At 39.7% G+C, this 17,590-nt stretch overlaps 1 protein-coding gene across 2 annotated transcripts in view; it reads right to left on the bottom strand.

Annotated features, from left to right (window-relative positions):
- The window catches only part of MYO16 (myosin XVI), a 575,450-nt gene that overhangs the window by 443,737 nt on the left and 114,123 nt on the right, over positions 1–17,590 (bottom strand). Inside the window, exon 4 of one of the 2 annotated variants that reach the window (XM_039546990.1) lies at positions 15,351–15,443. The exons of the other annotated variant lie outside the window; for it this stretch is intronic. Coding sequence (XP_039402924.1) covers positions 15,351–15,378 — 28 coding nt within the window. The 5' untranslated portion in view covers positions 15,379–15,443. The remainder of the gene's footprint in view (positions 1–15,350; positions 15,444–17,590) is intronic. 2 annotated transcript variants of the gene reach the window in all.

Genomic DNA, 17,590 nt, shown 5'->3' with positions numbered 1-17,590 from the left:
ATCAATGATTCAGTGATGCTACTGCAACATTTTATAACAATTTATTACTTTTAAATCACTAAGTCAACCATTTGGGTTCTACCTTTGTAGGGCTAGAAGGAAATCTGAATAATAAAGAACCCAATATAATGGTGGGCTCTATTCTCTCATTTATGAGTTATGTCACATAACACTCTGTAACATATAGATCTTGTGTGTATTAGGTAAGAATCATTAACTGCCTACTAGCCAATCCAACAAACAGAATGCATTGATATACTCATGCACTGGCCTTAAATGTAATGAAATATGGATTTCTAATATGTGCAAAGGGATTCTCTATGGGAATGTGTGTATACACATGTACATATATATTTTAAAATATATATGCATGTGCAGATATACACACATACAATATGGAAACAGGAGGAGGTCTAAATTCAAATTGTTTGTTTCGTATGGTACATTTCCTAAAAGAGGAAGCACTATCACAGTGGACAGTGCTCAGAACTGCATGAATGCATGGGAAACGAATGGGCACAATCTGCTCGTGATGATGCTGCTTGATCCAGTGACTAAAAAGCTGCTGTCTCCACATGCTCTCTGCTGCTGTTGTCCTTGCACAGTCTCTTAGAAGATGAGACAAGGGCACACTCTGGATTCTCAGAATAAGCATAATCAATCTCAAGCGCTCCGTCCCCTCAAATACAAAAACCGCTGCAAAAGGGAAACAAGCCCCATGGATTGTTTGACGGCACTGGAGTTTCTGATAGAAAGCTATTCCATAGTTGCCCAGTGACAGCATGAAGTGGTACTAGACCATTTGTTTCTCACCCTGTACCTAACCTGTGTAACTGGGCTTTGTGTAAGGGACAAAGCTGGATAGAATTCAGCCCCTAGTCCACCAGCAACCTGCAAGATTATAATGTAGCCCCCTCTGCCAGTGCTCTTCCAGACTATAACTTCTGCCCTTTGGGTCCGATATGCAGGGGGTGTTCGGTGACTGGATTGGTGAAATTGGGGATCCTGTAGTATCCCAAACACATCTCCAACAGCCCACATCTAATTAGTCTATTTAGGACAAGGGCAGAAGCCTCTTAATGTATTGCTACACTGGCACTGTAAACTCTAATGGACCCGGGAATCACAGCCATGCTAACGTGTCCATACTTCACTACACAGACCTTTTGACTCAGGTCTGCAGCTTGACCTCCATCCACACTGCAAAATGATAGGGCTTGGACCCAAGTCACAGCAGGACTCAGGCTCTAACCTATCCCCCAGGAGGCTCCTAGGACTGGGATCCTGAGGACTTCCTGACCCAAGTCAGAATGATGTGGATGTGGATGGAAGGGAGGCTTGGGCTCAAACCTTAACAGGTGTAGGGTGCAGAATAGACATAGCCCTATACAACAAGCAAAAGCAGCAAGGGCCCTGCAACACAGCCATACCACCTCTGTGCCTGCCCCTCTCCCTCATCAGTGAGATTAAAGTGGTGTAGTGTACTGTATGCAGGTCGATAAATTTCACCCAGAGAAGAGGGAATTTTAGGAGTAATTATCAGCTAAACTACATGAAGAGAGTTTAATGAGCATTAATCTAATTCCCATTGGACAGGTATCTGAATGACCAAAAAAAACCCACCACCATCCCTTCTTGCTGGATTTATATCTGTATTTACAGTGCTCAGATACCAGGGGTAAGCATGGTATATCAATAGACAATACAGTGACCAGATGTCCTGATATTAGGGGCTTTGTCTTATGTAGGCAACCTATTACTGAACCCCACCCCTCCCGATTTTTCACAGTTGCTATCTGGTCACCCCAACAGACAAACAGGCAGCAAGAGAAAAACTAATGAAGAAGAAAAACCTAGCTGATCTAGAAAGGAAAAGATGTTTGTGCCTAAAAGAGATACAGAATTTTTAAAAGAAAAGTACATTCATAATTAAAAAATAATGCTGTCAGAATGTTCAGGGTATGACGACTTCAAAGTATTTGATCAGAAAATAACGGTCAGGTGAACTACATTAACTGTGCTACCAGGCAGTTTTAATTTTTCTTCTCACTTTTTTCAAAATGTTGGTTTTAAAAAAAATGGTTAGAAAAAAGAAAGCGAGCTGACATCTTTGAGGTAGGTTTTCACCTTTTACAGCTTTCTTCAGTTACTCTTGAGCAAGTGCACCATGTCACAAGAGTAAACTGGATTCTAGGAGGTAACTAGTGGACATTACATGCATAATTAGTTAGATTAGCACATTAACGCTGTGACTTTCAAAGCCTCTGCTGAAATGTGGTTTTGGAAGCTCTGGCTGGATTTTAATGTTTTTAAAACCTCTGCAAATAATTAGATAAACAGCAAATAAAAATTAAGAAGCTTGAAGCCTGAACTTCCAGTGGAAGCACAGAGGGTCTGGGCTTGCAGTAAGAAATCTTAAAGGATAAGAAAGAAGGGGGGAAAGTGACTGCTAGGAAGTTTTTACTTTTAACCTACACAGTTATCAGCTAAATCTCTGGTCTTTTTTGTTGTTGTTGTTCATGTTGGTCACACTGGGAAAACTATGAAGTTGCAACTAAATTGATTATACAGAATACTTCCTAACATTCAATAAATGGAAAAGACTTAACACATTCATTCGTAATGAACACTGTCAGATGCAGAAAAACAGATCCCTCATGCACTGCAGAAATATTCCTAGGCATTTCAGAATGTTACATATGAATGGTTTGTAACACAGGCTGATGACATCAGAACTCAAATATGTAACCCGGCTAAAACATTGAGATAGGTGGCTGCCAGGGGTGAATTTGTAACTTTGAAGGATTAATTAATATACAAGTGCACAGTGATGGAAATCAAAAATGTTGTTGCCAGGCTAAGATGTTGAGTGAACCCACACTAAAGTAACGAAATTGCAAAAGTTGAATCAAGAAGGGAAAATGCTGGCCAGTAAGAGGAAGAAACAGTACCTGCTTCCTAGCAAAAAAACAATGGAACAAACAAAAACACACAGGCAAGATCAAAACCAGCACAGAGGCATTTCATCATAGAGCTTCTCAGATGCCACTAAGACAGAGATCAAGGGAAGTGTCCAGCACATGGAAAGAGCTGCAGAAAATGTAAAGAGGAAAAATACATTTTTTTTTACAAAAGCCCACAAGCCACAAAATAAGGCACATATGGTTGAAGACAAAGAAGATTTTCAGTATCACACATCACATAAGAGCAGAGAAAACCAAAAGGAAAACTGTGGTTCCTAATTCTGAACATGAAGGCTGGCAAGCACCCAGGAAGGAAACCCTGTGTCAAATGGATTATGGTTCTATATGCAATCTAATCTTTTAGAGAGATTGTTGCAAAGACCAGTATAAATGCAAAAATCTAGTTAACAGTACAGTAGACATAGGCAAAAATTCTATGACAGTTCTAATATGCAAGTCTGATGCACGGAATGGATAAGATAGAGTCTGTTTGGGCCAAAATCACTTTAGGGAAGAAAGATACTGTACTAGAGATTCTCCTGACATAGCGCTTGGGGTATGCTACAGCCCACCGGGATATCTGGATATGGATAGAGACCTCTTTAATGTTTTTAATTAAATAAATACTAATGGGAATTATGTGATTATGGGTTACTTTAACTTCCCAGATTAGAGGACAAGTGCTACTAATAATAGTTGAGCCTATATTTTCCTGAATATGATAGCTGACACATTTCTTCACCAAATAGATGCTGATCCAACAAGAGGTGATGCTATATTATATTTGGTATTGATGAGTAGGGAGGACCTCATGGAAGAATTGGTTGTAGAGGACAACCTTGGTTTGAGTGACCATGAGCTAATTCAGTTTAAATTAAATGGAAGGATAAACAAAAATAGATCTGCAATTAGGGTCCTTGATTCAAAAAAGCTAACTTTAAAAAATTAAGAGAATTAGTTAGGGAAGTGGACTGGACCAAAGAACCCCAGGATCTGAATGTGGAGGTGGATTGGAATTACTTTAAGTCAAAGTTTCAGAAGCTACCTGAAGCCTGCATCCCAAGCAAGGGAAAAAAATTCATAGGGAAGGGTTGCAGACCAAGCTGGATGAACAAGCATCTCAAACAGATCATTAAGAGAAAGCAGAAAGCCTACAAGGAATGGAAAATGGGAGGGATCAGCAAGGACAGCTACCTCTTGGAGGTCAGAAAGTGTAGGGGTGGAGTGAAAACTGCCAAAAGCCAAGCACAGTTGGACCTTGCAAAGAGAATTAAAACTGATAGTAAAAAGTTTGATAGCCATATAAATGATGTAAGCAGAGTCTGAATGAATTCCCCTGACAGTTAGCTGGGAGGCTTTAGGAACAAACTGTATTTACATGAACACACCTGCTCTGTCTAGATATCTAGCAGATAGAGCAGTGTTGCTCAAAGTGATCAACCTTGGCTGGTGCTGGGTTACAAATCACTTTAGTACTGAATACAGGGGTAGTGAAGTGTTGTTTTAATGTAGCTTTCATTATTGTCTGAATACAGGGAAGCAGGACTGTGCTTAACCTGTCCCTAATGAGGGGGTCACCCTCAGCTGAAAGGACCTCGTTAAGACAGGGGCTCGAATGCCAGAGCCCTGTGAAAGTAAGAGGGGTGGGGACAGATGTCCCAGCCAGGAGGTGTGGACCCTCCCCGAAGGGTTTTCCCTGGACTGGTTTAAGCTGTCTCTTCCCCCGCCCCCACACACACACTTTTCAAAGAAAGAGCTAAATAGGCTTCATTAGGAGCCTCTTTGCTATTTTAAATGCTCAATGTGAGCTGAAATCAATTGTGGTAGGACTATGTTTCTTGCCTTGCCTGCTAAGAGCTGAAAATTACTGAGACTTATGTGCAGAAGTCACAAGAGAGAGGCAGCAGAAAGTGACTGACAGTCAGCTGGTGGCGAGCGGCCAGCAGGACAGCTGGCAGAGAGGGCCAGAGCAGAGCCCCGCAGAGAAGTGCAGTCATCGGCCAGCAGGTGGATGGCAGAGAGGGGGTGGTGAGCAAGTGCCCAAGCAGTGGAGTAAGGTGCCTCTTTGCCCACCCCCATTTACCCAAAGTGGGAGGTGAACTCTGCAGATGTACCTCTGAACTCTGGGTCTGCACTGACCAAGGACAGCAATTGTGAGTGGGGTGCAGAGAAGCGACAGGCACACTAAAGGGACTTTTGGGTTGCTGGAGTTAAGAACCTGAGGGGAAAAGGACACTGCCCAACTTACTTGGGGTTGGGTCTTTTGCTCACAATTTATGTTTATGAGCCCTGTTTGCTGTGTTTTCCCCAATTAACAACAAGTTACTTCCTTCCTTTTATTACAAGTTTCTTTTCTACACAGATTCTGTGCTTGCGAGTGGGGAAGTATTACCTCTCAGAAGCATCCTGGGGTGCTGTGTAGTTTTCCCAGGTTTCTGGGTGAGGGCTCAAGCCAGTTTTGTGTTGTATTGATGGAAAGGAACCCCTAGATATTGAACCAGGCCCTGGTTGCTGCTGGCTCCACCTGGCAGAAGGGTTACAATAAGAAGAAAACAAACAAAGAAGGAGTGGGACTGCGAAGCACTGAGAATGGGGTTGAGATTAAAGATAATCTAGGTATGTCCAAACACCTAAATAAATACTTTGCCTCAGTTTTTAATGAGGCTAACAAAAAGGTTAGGGGGAGTGGCGGGGTGGCTAATGGCAATGAGGATATCAAGGTAGAAATTACCGCATCCGAGGTGAAGTCAAACTCAAACAACTTTATGGGACTAAACTGGGGGGCCTGGATAATCCATCCAAGAATATTAAAGGAATTGGCACATGAAATTGCAAGTCAAATACCAAAGATTTTTAATGAATCTGTAAACTTGGGGTTGTACCCTATGACTGGAGAACTGCTAATACAGTTCCTATTTTTAAGAACAGGGGAAACAGTGATCCAGGAAACTATAGGCCAGTTAGTTTGACCTCAATTGTATGCAAGGTCTTGGAACAACTTTTGAAAGAGAAAGTAGTTAAGGACATAGAGGTGAATGGCAATATGGGATAAAATACAACATGGTTTTACATGGTAGTTTGAGCCAGGCAAAGAAGGTAACTGATTTTTTAGACAAAGGAAATGCAGTAGATCTAATCTACCTGGATTTCAGTAAGGCATTTGGCACAGTTCCACATGGGAAATTATCAGTTAAATTGGAGAAGATGGGGATTAATATGAGAATTGAAAGCTGGATAAGGAACCAATTATAGAGGAGACTACAATGGGTCATACTGAAAGGTGAACTGTCAGGCTGGAGGGAAGCTATTAGTGGAGATCCTCAGGGACTGGCCTTAGGACCAATGTTATTTAACATTTTTATTACTGACCTTGGCACAAAAAGTGAGAGTACGCCAATAAAATTTGCAGATGACAAAAAGTTGGCAAGTATTGTTGGAGGAGGACCAGAATATCATACAAGAAGATCTGGATGAGCTTGTAAACCGGAGTAGTAAAAATGGGATGAAATTTAAAAGTGCAAAGTGTAAGGTTATGCATTTAGGGACCAACAACAAGAATTTTTGCTATAAACTTGGGCTTTATCAGTTGGGAGTGACAAAGGAGGAGAAAGACACGGGTGCACTTGTGATCACAGGATGACTATGGCCTTAGACTCATATGCTTTAAGATCAGAAGGGAAAATTGTGATCATCTAGGCCTTGTCTACACTACAGAGGTAAGTTGACCTAAGTTATGCAACTCCAACTACATGCATATGAGTCTAAAGCCATGTCTACTCTTACTGGGGATTCACGCTGCTGCAATTGATGCAGCAGGGGTTGATTTAACAGGTCTAGTGAAGACCCACTAAATCGACTGCAGAGTGCTCTCTGGTTGACTCCGGTACTCCACTGGAACAAGAAGAATAAGGTACATCAATGGGAGAACATCTCCCATCAACGCAGCACAGTGTAGACACTGCAGTAAGTCAACCTAAGCCTGTGTTTCTCAAACTGGGGTCACCGCTTGTGTAGGGAAAGCCCCTGGTGGGCCAGGCCAGTTTGTTTACCTGCCCCATCCATAGGTCCGGCCAATCGCGGCTCCCACTGGCCATGGTTCACTGCTCCAGGCCAATGGGAGCTGCTGGAAGCAGCACGGGCCGAAGTATTTACTGGCCTCCGCTTCCAGCAGCCCCCATTAGCCTCCTCAATACCAGTTCACATTGTAGGGGTACATACTAAGTGTAAAGATCAGAGAATGTTTGGGGTTTGACTGGAGTGCAAAGTGCTCTGGCTATTCTCAGCTGCCCCTTGGGTTTTTATGAATGATTGTAGGTCATAGTAAACTTTAAGCTGCTCTAACTTAAATCACAAGGTTGGGCAGGCTTCCAGATACCCTGATAATAGAGGATACTAAAAAATGGCATAAAACCACCTCCCCAATCCTCCTTCCCAAACTTGTGTTTGTGCAATGGGCATATGATTCTTGAGCATGAGAAAAAATGAGTCTCTTTACAGTGAACACAGATGATCTCTATATAATAGTTCATAGTGATATGTAAGAATACACAAGGTATTCAGGGACGTAACAGCAATAGCCAAGTGAACTATCTGAGAAAAAAAGAAGAAGCCAAAAAATTGAAGATCCTCATTGAACAAGATATATTGAAAAAAAGGCACGCAGCCAAGCAACAGGATCAGTGCTGATCTACAAGAAACTCCAATTTCCTTCATTGTACAATAGCCAATATACAGATGATTCCTCAAAGCTACCAAAAAAACAATAGCAGAGAAAATTGATCCTGCTCACAATATCAGATGTTGCCTCAAATTCATTATCTGTCTACAGCCAAATAAATTAACATAACCTGAACCATAGATCTTATGTAAAGTAACACTGCACAAAAAGACAGGTTAATAGGATCTCTGGTAAGATAATCAAGCCCAACGTTTAGCATCTGGCTAAAACAAAGTTTCTGTTTTAAAGTGTTCTCTGATGGTAGAAAACTCACACATTCTAAAAGAAGGATGACAGAAATCTTCACATCCCAGCCCCTCGACTGAGGAACCTAACAATAAACCCTATACTTGTGTGTTGTGCCATCTTGCCCACATTTCCTGCCAGTTTTATAAGACAAGAAGAGATTAAAACTGACAAAATTCCCATCTCATTGATACAGAGCAGGAATCTTGTCAGATGTAAAACCCTGCCACCAGGCAAGAATGGAACTGGCAGACAGCAGGGATGCAATGGCCAAACTTGCACATGTACATCTGCAAATCACAACAGTCCAAACAATCTGTCTTTTCCATTGTCATGCCAAGCAGCTGGAATTTTAATACAGTAACAGATTTTCTTCTGAGCGGCTTATTTTAATATTTGGAAAATCAGTTTTATGGGATAACCAAATATGGAAGCTATCAATTTTGACAGTGGTCTTTTATAGGTATGTGTAAACCTATAACAATAAAACATCAATCAGGGAGGCCATTTATTTTGTTTCTGACCAAACTAAACCCGCCTTGTTCAGTATAGACACAAACGCTATTTTCTTTGGAATCAAACTAGATAATCTTTTTCACTGTATGAGCTGTCTTACATATCTGGGGTCATACCACATAACTTGTTTTTTTTATACTATTGCTTGCTTTCTAAATGTATAGTTAATTCTCCTCTGATTTTAAAACAGATCTACTGTGTAATGGTAGGTCCCAGTTACAGATTTCAGTTGACAGATTTGGGAAAAACAGGACTGATCAGTGGCTTATCTTAGGTATGCAAAAAATAAACCCTGAAACTTGATTTAACGTTGTAATAAAAATGGGTTATGTTTGTACCATTTCACAGAAGCATGGAGATATGCTATGCCATTTTCTGTTCTTGCCGTAATCTTTGCCTCAAAAATGTGATATCAGAATCTTAATGTTTCATGCATGCTGTGCAATATGGTGAGAAAGTATGTTACTTTGACCTTTACAATTGTCTTTCATTTTATCTTCTGGATAGTCATATCTCTTTGCTGACTACAGAATCACTACCCTGCAAGGAAGACATAAGTAGCCTGAATACCAAGGAATGTGAGGTTTATGGGGTTTTAAGCATATTAAAAGTACCTGGTATAATCTTTCACAAAAAAACGCTGGTATATCATGCACATTTTAGATTTTACAATGGGAATACAAAATGACAATGATAGAATATAAATCTCTTCTGGGCATGATTGTAGTTACACACAGAACCTATTCTCATTTCAGTATGAAGTTTGAAATCCTGTGATCCTCAAATGTCCAACTAGTGGAAATTGCTTCCCTTACTTTTTATTCCATGCTGTATTTAGCCTAATAAAAATGTAATAATTATCTTCTCTTTAAAATCTGCAAATGCTTTTCTATGCAATGAATTGAAATTGTAGGCATAAAGTGTTATACATACACTCATATTCTCTCTCTCTCACACACACGCACACACACTTTCAAAGATGTGTGCCTAATTCATATTTATTCACCTCAATAAGCATTCTGATTTTCAAAAGCACTGAGCACCCAGCAGCTCCCATGGAAGCCAGTGGTAGCTGCTTGGGTGCTCCACACTTCTATAAAACTTTTCACCTGAAGATTTGCAGAAGTGCAAGTATCATAATGGCAGTATTGCCAACCCAAAGCATTAAAAAATCCTGAGTTAGGACCCTCTTCGAAGTATTACATTTGAGATTCTTTTTATTTCTGATGGGAAAAAAAAGTAGCAAATATGACCCCAATCATAAAGGTTAGAGATTTCCTTTCTGAAAAAAAGGGAAAGCTGAGATTCTCTCATAGTCATATAAATCCAAGAGCTGGAGAAATCACCCAACATTGTGAGAGTCATGATAAAATTGTGAGAATGGGCAGCACTGCAATTAATTTCCCTTGTATACCTACACCTAGCTGGGTTGTAGAAGTGCTGGGGTTAGAGAGAGAAAGCGGTTAGTGGGTGTAGTGCTGCCTGTAGCCAGGGCTAGGGAATAGAGGAACTTTTGTGTTTGACTCTGTTGAATTTAAAACAACATGGTCTTCCTTCATTCAATCAGATACCCACAATGCTACCATAATGCTAGTACTGGCTAAAGCTTTCCCCTCTTTTAAACCACTGTTTTCACTTCTTATAAACTTACATTTCTTTAGTTGTCAAGGTGGGATGAGAAGTCCTCTGTGTTGTATTGTTATCTCTCTTCAATGTTTTTCATTTATGAAATGCCCAGAGCATTAGCTCGACACCCAGAGGGTTTTTTTTTCATAAATATGAAACAGCCAGTATTTCCTCAGCCTTCCTACCCTCACCATAATTGGTGGTCAATGTGAACAAATAATTTGCAATTAATAGCTTATTCCAGTATTGTGAAGATGAAGATTCAAACATTGTGAGTCAGATCCCCCAAAATCATGACTGTTTTTAAACAAGAACTTTGGGGTTCATTTTATTGGTCATCTGGTTTCTGATCCTTTAGGGTGTGCTCAGTTCATATCTTCAAACTTTCCTCTCCATCCGTAAGGTCTAGAAATTTGCCTTATTTTTAAATGGAAGATGAGTCTTTTCTTTCTTTTCCAGTGCCTTTACAAGACTGCATGTGTACACACACACCCGGTGGTAACCTACGCACAGTGAATCTGTCTCAATTTTCTTATTCCCTCCCCCCCCCGCCCCCGGAGAGGAATCCCCTTCCTAATCTCAGCAGCAGCTGACAGTTTCTCTCAGCTTTGCCAGCCATCTCATTTCAATAATACTCATAACCTTATTCCAAAGGTCACTCTGTCACAAGCATGTACCAGGAAAAATAAATGTTCCCTACAACCATACTGTATACATTACTTAGCTCTTTTATTGTGCAATAAACTGTGACACCAGTTAGCTGGCACCATAATGATATTGCAAGCTACAGTGAAGAGCGGTCTAGTGGGTAAAGCCCTCGTCTAATAGCCAGGAGACCTCACTTCTATTCACAGATCTGCCATTTACCAGCTGTATGACTTTGAACAAGTCATTTTATTTCCTTGTCCTCTGTTTCCCCATCAGTGGTGTGTAAAATGTAGAACATGTCATTTTTGTGGCACATCAGATATAATGGAGCAAATGAATGAAAATTGGCTCTGGCTCAACCCTGGAAAGAGAGAAATCACATTAGTAGGAACAGGAAAAATAAACCACTGAAGAATTTGCCATTTATTTAACCTCACCAGTGATCAAGGGCATTAGATCACAAATTGTCAGCACAGAGTGAAGCCTTTGGTCATCACTGCTCCTGGACACATAGATTGGTGGTTAGGAATTCCTTCTTCCATTTTAGACTAACCGGGAACCCACACTCTTCCTTTTCAAATCAATCTATCAAGAGTCACACTTTGTACTTACTCAAATTAAGAGATTACAACTCGTTCTGCTGAATGGAACCACCACAAAAAAGGCTGACGTTGTTGCAGCATGTACCAGCACACCACCTAAGCAACAACAGCTGACAGGAACATCTCACACATGTGCTTCACAAACTGCACTGGCTCCCCTTCACTATAGAACCAAATTCAAGGTCTTGATCTTAATCCACAAAGGATTTCTTGGGCTGGGGATTATTTCAGAGACCATCTCACCTTCCACAGCCTTCCCACATGGCTTCTCCCACTGACATAGCTACCACCTCTCATGGAGGCAGGAGTTATTAAGCCAACAGGAGAGCTCTCTCCCATCGGCTGAGAGCAGCTTCACCAGAAGCACCCCAGCTGCATTGCTGTAAATGATGTAGTATAGACATAACCTGTCACACTTAACTTTTTAACACACAAAAATATACAGTTATGGTTCCCAGTAGTATACACTGGAGTCAAAGCTAATACTTATTTTATCTGAGAAGGGAAACACCAAATTATGAGATTTTTTTTTTTACAAATTTAAAGGCAAAATCTCTTATAACATGTTAATTACTGTAATTACTTTTCTCCAGCTGAAGCTTCTTTCCACCTTTTCAGATAGTATGTGGTAATTGGGGGCTATGTCACAGGCTGTTACTGCACTAACTTTGCACCTTTGGAAAGTTGGGTTCAAATCCTGACTTGTCACCAATAAAAATGAATTTGGTGTTCTCTCCCTAGTTCCTGACATGATTCTGCATGAATGAAAGCATCTCTCTCTTGCACACACATACTTAAGTAAGATGAACTATTAGAACAATAGTGATGTTGCAGTAAGGGTGTGACCGGGTTCTGATATTCACATCTGCTAGACATAACATTTGCATATATTGATTTGAGCTAGACCGTTAACTGGTGTAAATCAACATAGTTCCATTGACTTCATTGGTATTTAGGAAACAAAGTTCAACGTATATTATGAGATTTGTGTCAGAACTATGATATTTGAGAGAGTGTAGAAACAAGATGCTGCATAATTTGCAAAATTGCATTAATTCATATAGTTGTAGGTCATACTATTCAGCATGAGAGAAGAATGGCATCCAGCAGAAGGCATGTAGTATTTCCTCTCTAACACTGTTCTCTCTGCCGGGGATGGAATGTGGCTCACAATAGCAGATAACCAAGCATAAGATGGTATAGCAACTGTCAGCACGAACAGTGACAGCTCTAAGCAGCAAAGGTGTTTGGCTACAAAATCAGAAGGCCAATAGTAGTGGCAGCATGAGCTGTTCAAGCAGGCAGAAAGGAATAATGGGTTTGGGACTTAGGGTGTAGGGGTTTTGTTTTCTTTTCATTTTGCTTTTGTTGGTGCTTGTGTGAATTTTATTTAACATATTGGCTATGTGCTCCCTACCCTATGGAAGTGGGGGCTCATGATAGTTTATCTGAAAACAGCATGATGGCAGACAGTAATTAAGCACCAGGAACTGCAGTGGCAGGCATCAGCATTGGCAGCCTTAGGCACAATCTGGGCAGAATGCAGAGACAAAGTGGTGGAGTGAATGGCCCATGTAGTGTGTGTTTGGATGAAATCATGGATTACCTCTCATTTTCAGTCTCCCACCAACAACAGTGCATTTAATGAATGTAGGAATAGCTAGTAAAAACCACTAATGGTACTGCGTCTGTCCAGTAAGAACAGAACAGCATTTGCCCTCCTCTTCTCTTCCTTCTATCTCTCAGTCTGCAGTGGCTCATGGCATTTAGTTCAGAAATATAAACTACAAACAAAATGCCAAAGCCAAACAAACAGCACGAGCAGTTGCTAATGTGTTGGCTTATCTGTATCTGTAATTTTCATTTTTTTAAACATTTCCCCTTTTCCCAATCCCTACAGAAACTCAGAATGAGCTCTGTTCAAACACATTCTATCTAGTTCTCTCTCACACACAGAAACCAGCCGCGTGATGGATAAAACACATAAGTCACAGAGGACAAAGTCAGATTCTAACCACTGATTGGTTAGGATGCTTTCCCAGGACCTGAGAATGATTCCATCGTCAGTACTGTCACCCTGTCCTCTCCTCTACCCCAAGCCCATACCTGTGCTCTGATCCCAATTGTCTCCTAGCCCCCTCAACCCAAAAAAACAAAAAACTCCTTCCCACTCCCAAGGTCCTCCCCCTCAGCAATATCATTTGAGATATTAGGCTGCAGAGTGAAGAGTCATTACATTTGTCTCCTCCTCCCCAGTTGCAGGCAGGGATATAAGTGCATTGCTAATGCTATGTGGAGAAGCTGATGCAGTAAAAGGCATTATGACTGGCTCCAGGCAGCATCCATCACTTTCAAAAGTCAAACATTTAAAAGGAAAATTAAAAACATTTTATGTGGTAAAATATGGATTTAGTAAGACAGAGTTTATTAATGCAGCAAGGCATTCAAAATAATAGAAAATAAACAGTACTGTTATACACCCCCCCTTGTATTTTCTAGTCCTTCATTGCTGTCTCCCTAGTTAGTACACCGAAGCTTCCAAGAATCCATCATTTGCCTCCTTACCGCTATAAAACCCTATTGTCTTCTTTGACTTCTATTGGTTACAGAACCTAGAAGTCTACTTTCAGAACTCTTCTATAGTGATATAGTCCATACATTTCATTATAGGTTATAATTTCATTACAGATTAAAGTCACAGCTATACTATTATAGAAATATCACAGTGAATAAAGGCAGATCTAAACTATATATCTGACATCTTACAAATGCTTTGTTTTGCTGAAAAAGTCTAATTATTAAGCCCCCATGTCAAAACCGACAAACTGATTATTAGAAATCTTTATTAGAGTTATACAGAAAGAGTAAGTGATCTGTGCTCATGTGTATTGGCAGGGAATTTAAGTTTGTAAGTCCCATTAGTAATAGGGGGCCTTATACATAAATGCCACTGAACTGACATGAGAGGAGACCCTAATATTTAATTTCTCCTTGAGTTACAAAAGATAGTTTCAAGGTACCTTAATTCCATGCCAAGGACACTGAAGAATCACATTCTTCATTTCTTAACAATACACTATTTTAAAAATAGTTCCAGGAATGGCCTTCAGTGCACTTGTGTCAACAAAGACCATAATCCAGGGAGAAAACCTCTTTCAGCAATGTCCCATTTGTCATTACAAGACAGTGACATTAATACTAGAAGAAGTCTGAAGTTTTCAAAGTCCTTCAGTGGAAAATATCCACAGCCAGTAAAGCAATTATGGTTGCTTGGAACAAAATGTAAAATGATCATTTCTTAGTCTGCTGTAACATCTATTATTTCCATTCACACACTGGATTTTTTAAAGAAATTAATTCGCTCAGAAAATACTATCAAACATGCAACTATGAAAAAGCACACCCTTTTTAAAGATACTAAAAAGAGATGATAAGAAATTGCTCTGCACTGAACCAATACACTTAGATCCTAATCAGTCTTTTAGAGCTGCAGCATGCATGATTCAAGGGTAAAAGTTTATTTTTTGAGTCTGTCCCACAGAATGGTTGCATTTTTCAGATTTAAATACCAGTGGGGGGCACAGAGGATTGATGTATAGTAGATGATGTGAGTGTTTTAATTATGGTTTTATTTTCATTTTTATTAATCCTGTTGGGGACCAGAGACAGGTCCTGGGCTGTCCTTGAAGGTACCTAGGACACAGACCTATGTCTGAGATGTTTCCTGTCTTTGGGTGTTTTGTTCAACGACTATTTAAATATATAAATAAACGAAGTTTGGAAAGCTAATAATATGGGCTCTAAAATCAGAGCTGAGTCACACAGTGAAGTTCTCAGTACACAAGAGAAAGAAGAAACATTATACACTGCCTGCATATATTCACATGCAACGTAACAACTCCCTTCCCTGACTATCAAACTGGCATCATGCAGTATCTGCCTTGATACTTTTTGCATAGGCAGTAAATACAGACACCTCAGAAAACAAAATAGAGACAATTATAAAATCAAAATAACCATTTTGTTACTTACAGCACTTGATAAAATGGTAATGAGACATTCTTTCATCTCAGACCGTAGTCTTCCTACAGGTTTCAGCATTCTCTTCTGCTACAACTGTCATGCCTACAAAATACATTATTTAGAGCCTTTCCTCAGGTATCCAGTTTACCTCAGAATACATTATTTAAGGTAGCTTCTGTTCCAAGATCTTGCAGAGGCTTCCAAGTCATTCTCACCCAGCTGCTGGAGTTAAGATAAACCTCTGTGTGTCTTGAACCATGACTATTGCACGTGCTATTGTAACACACTTGATTGACACTGCTCCTAATCCCACATCCCCAGGAATAGTAAGATTTAATTGGCGTGCACTTGCAGCCACATTCTTCCAGCACTGAGGTGTGCTGCTGCACTGCGGCTCTCACAGTCCTGTCAGTTAATGGCTTTTCAATAGCTTTCAAATGGCAGCTTGATGAAACTAAGCTTGATGAGTGAGCTCGAGTGAAGTAGCAGAACAAGGGATCTTAAACCTTATTTATGCATGTTGTCTGTGAGCCAAATGTGACCAGATTCTTAGCTGGTGTTCAAATGGGATTATTTTTAGTTGCCACCAGTTGCTGTGTGAATAGGAAATTGATACAGGTTACCAAAAATAACCTTTTAGCAACACAGATCGTTTTGTCAGTTTGTTCTAAGGTGAAAATGAGGACATAGCTCACAGCCACCTCCAGACTCTCCAGTTTGTCTGTGGGCTTGTTTTAAATTAAAAATGTTTGTTTGTATTCTGTAACCTGCTCTTATTTTGCCACTTCTTTGAAGACTGTAGTGAATTGCATCAGTATTTATAATTGGACTATTTTTGACTGAACTGGAATTCAGAAAAAAGGAACTGTAAGGTTTACATATTGAACTCATAACAAATATATGTTTTTCTAATAATTTAACCATTAAAATTCTAGTTATAAGAAAAATGTCTAATAAAATGCAATCAGCTATAAATATACAATAAATTGCATTAAGTGCAAATTACTGTCTATATATTTGGTTATCTGACCTCTGAATAACATGTTGATGCATATTGATGTATTACCCTGCATGTTCTGGGTTGTTTAAGGGCATACAAAAGGCAGACCTGCATTGTATTTTAAATAAACACTCAGACTCCATCACTGATTTTAAAAGCAAAACATGGAGATCTGGCTTCTACTACTTGGCAAATACTATAGCAGCAAAACCTATACTAAAATGTCAACTAGTTGAATAGCAATTTTTCTTGGAAAATATCGAGGTAATTGAAGATGATGACCGTGGTTTTGCTTCCTCTGTGCAATACACCATTATTATTATTTCACCGAGCAAGCATCTTGCAAAGTCAATCTGATTGGCTAGTCACAAATAGAACTACTGTTTGTCTGAAATATTGTTACTTGGTCTTATGCACGCATGCCATTTTTAACATATAAGTAGAGTAGGGAGCAGGTCCACTTCATCAGCAATGATTACTAATTCAGATTTTATTAGCTGTCCTGTAAAGTTCTAATGAGGTGGACTGATATATATTCAGACATCCAGTGATCAATTAGCAAGCCCCTTAGGTGAAAACTCAGTTCCTGACTAATGGCTAACTATTGCACCTCAGCTTTGAGGTGTGATCAGCATAACAATTGCTTTCCATGAGTTACCATTCTTTCTTTGCTTCCAAAATATGTTTCTTTTAAATAAAATAAAAATAATAACAGGAATAACCAAAGGAAATAAGTCCAATCAAAAGCAACAAAGAAATTGCATTACCGTGCAATCTTTCCTCTTAAAACTCAACAGTAGACCAAAAGAATGAAGTTAGTTCATTCTCCAGTACCTCTCTCACTCTCAATAAGTACCTGGATGTTTTTGGTCCATATCTGTTTATAAAATAAATATCTATCTTATCTAAGAGTCAGTGCTAGTCATAGTCCATGAGCAAATGGCAACAAATCTGACAAAAGAACCCTTTCAGCAATGATTTTGGCGGTGACATTCCTGATAGGTTCAACCATGGTATTATGGTCAAGTAGAAAGATTGTCTTTTATAATAGCATCATGCCTCTACCAATCCACACTGACTAAAAGCAGTAAGATTCTGTGTAAACATCTGTGCAAGATGGATGGGAGCAGTGCCAAAAAAAAAAGGGGGGGGGCTTTGTCTTGAGACACAGAAGAATTACAGCTATGAAAACACATCAGATTATGGCTTGACCCAAATGTGCCAAAAATATTAGCTGGATCTTGTTCAT

This window comes from Mauremys reevesii, linkage group 1 (assembly GCF_016161935.1).
Source record: "Mauremys reevesii isolate NIE-2019 linkage group 1, ASM1616193v1, whole genome shotgun sequence".
Taxonomy (NCBI): Eukaryota; Metazoa; Chordata; order Testudines; family Geoemydidae; genus Mauremys; species Mauremys reevesii.
This window is presented reverse-complemented; position numbering and strand designations above follow the sequence as displayed.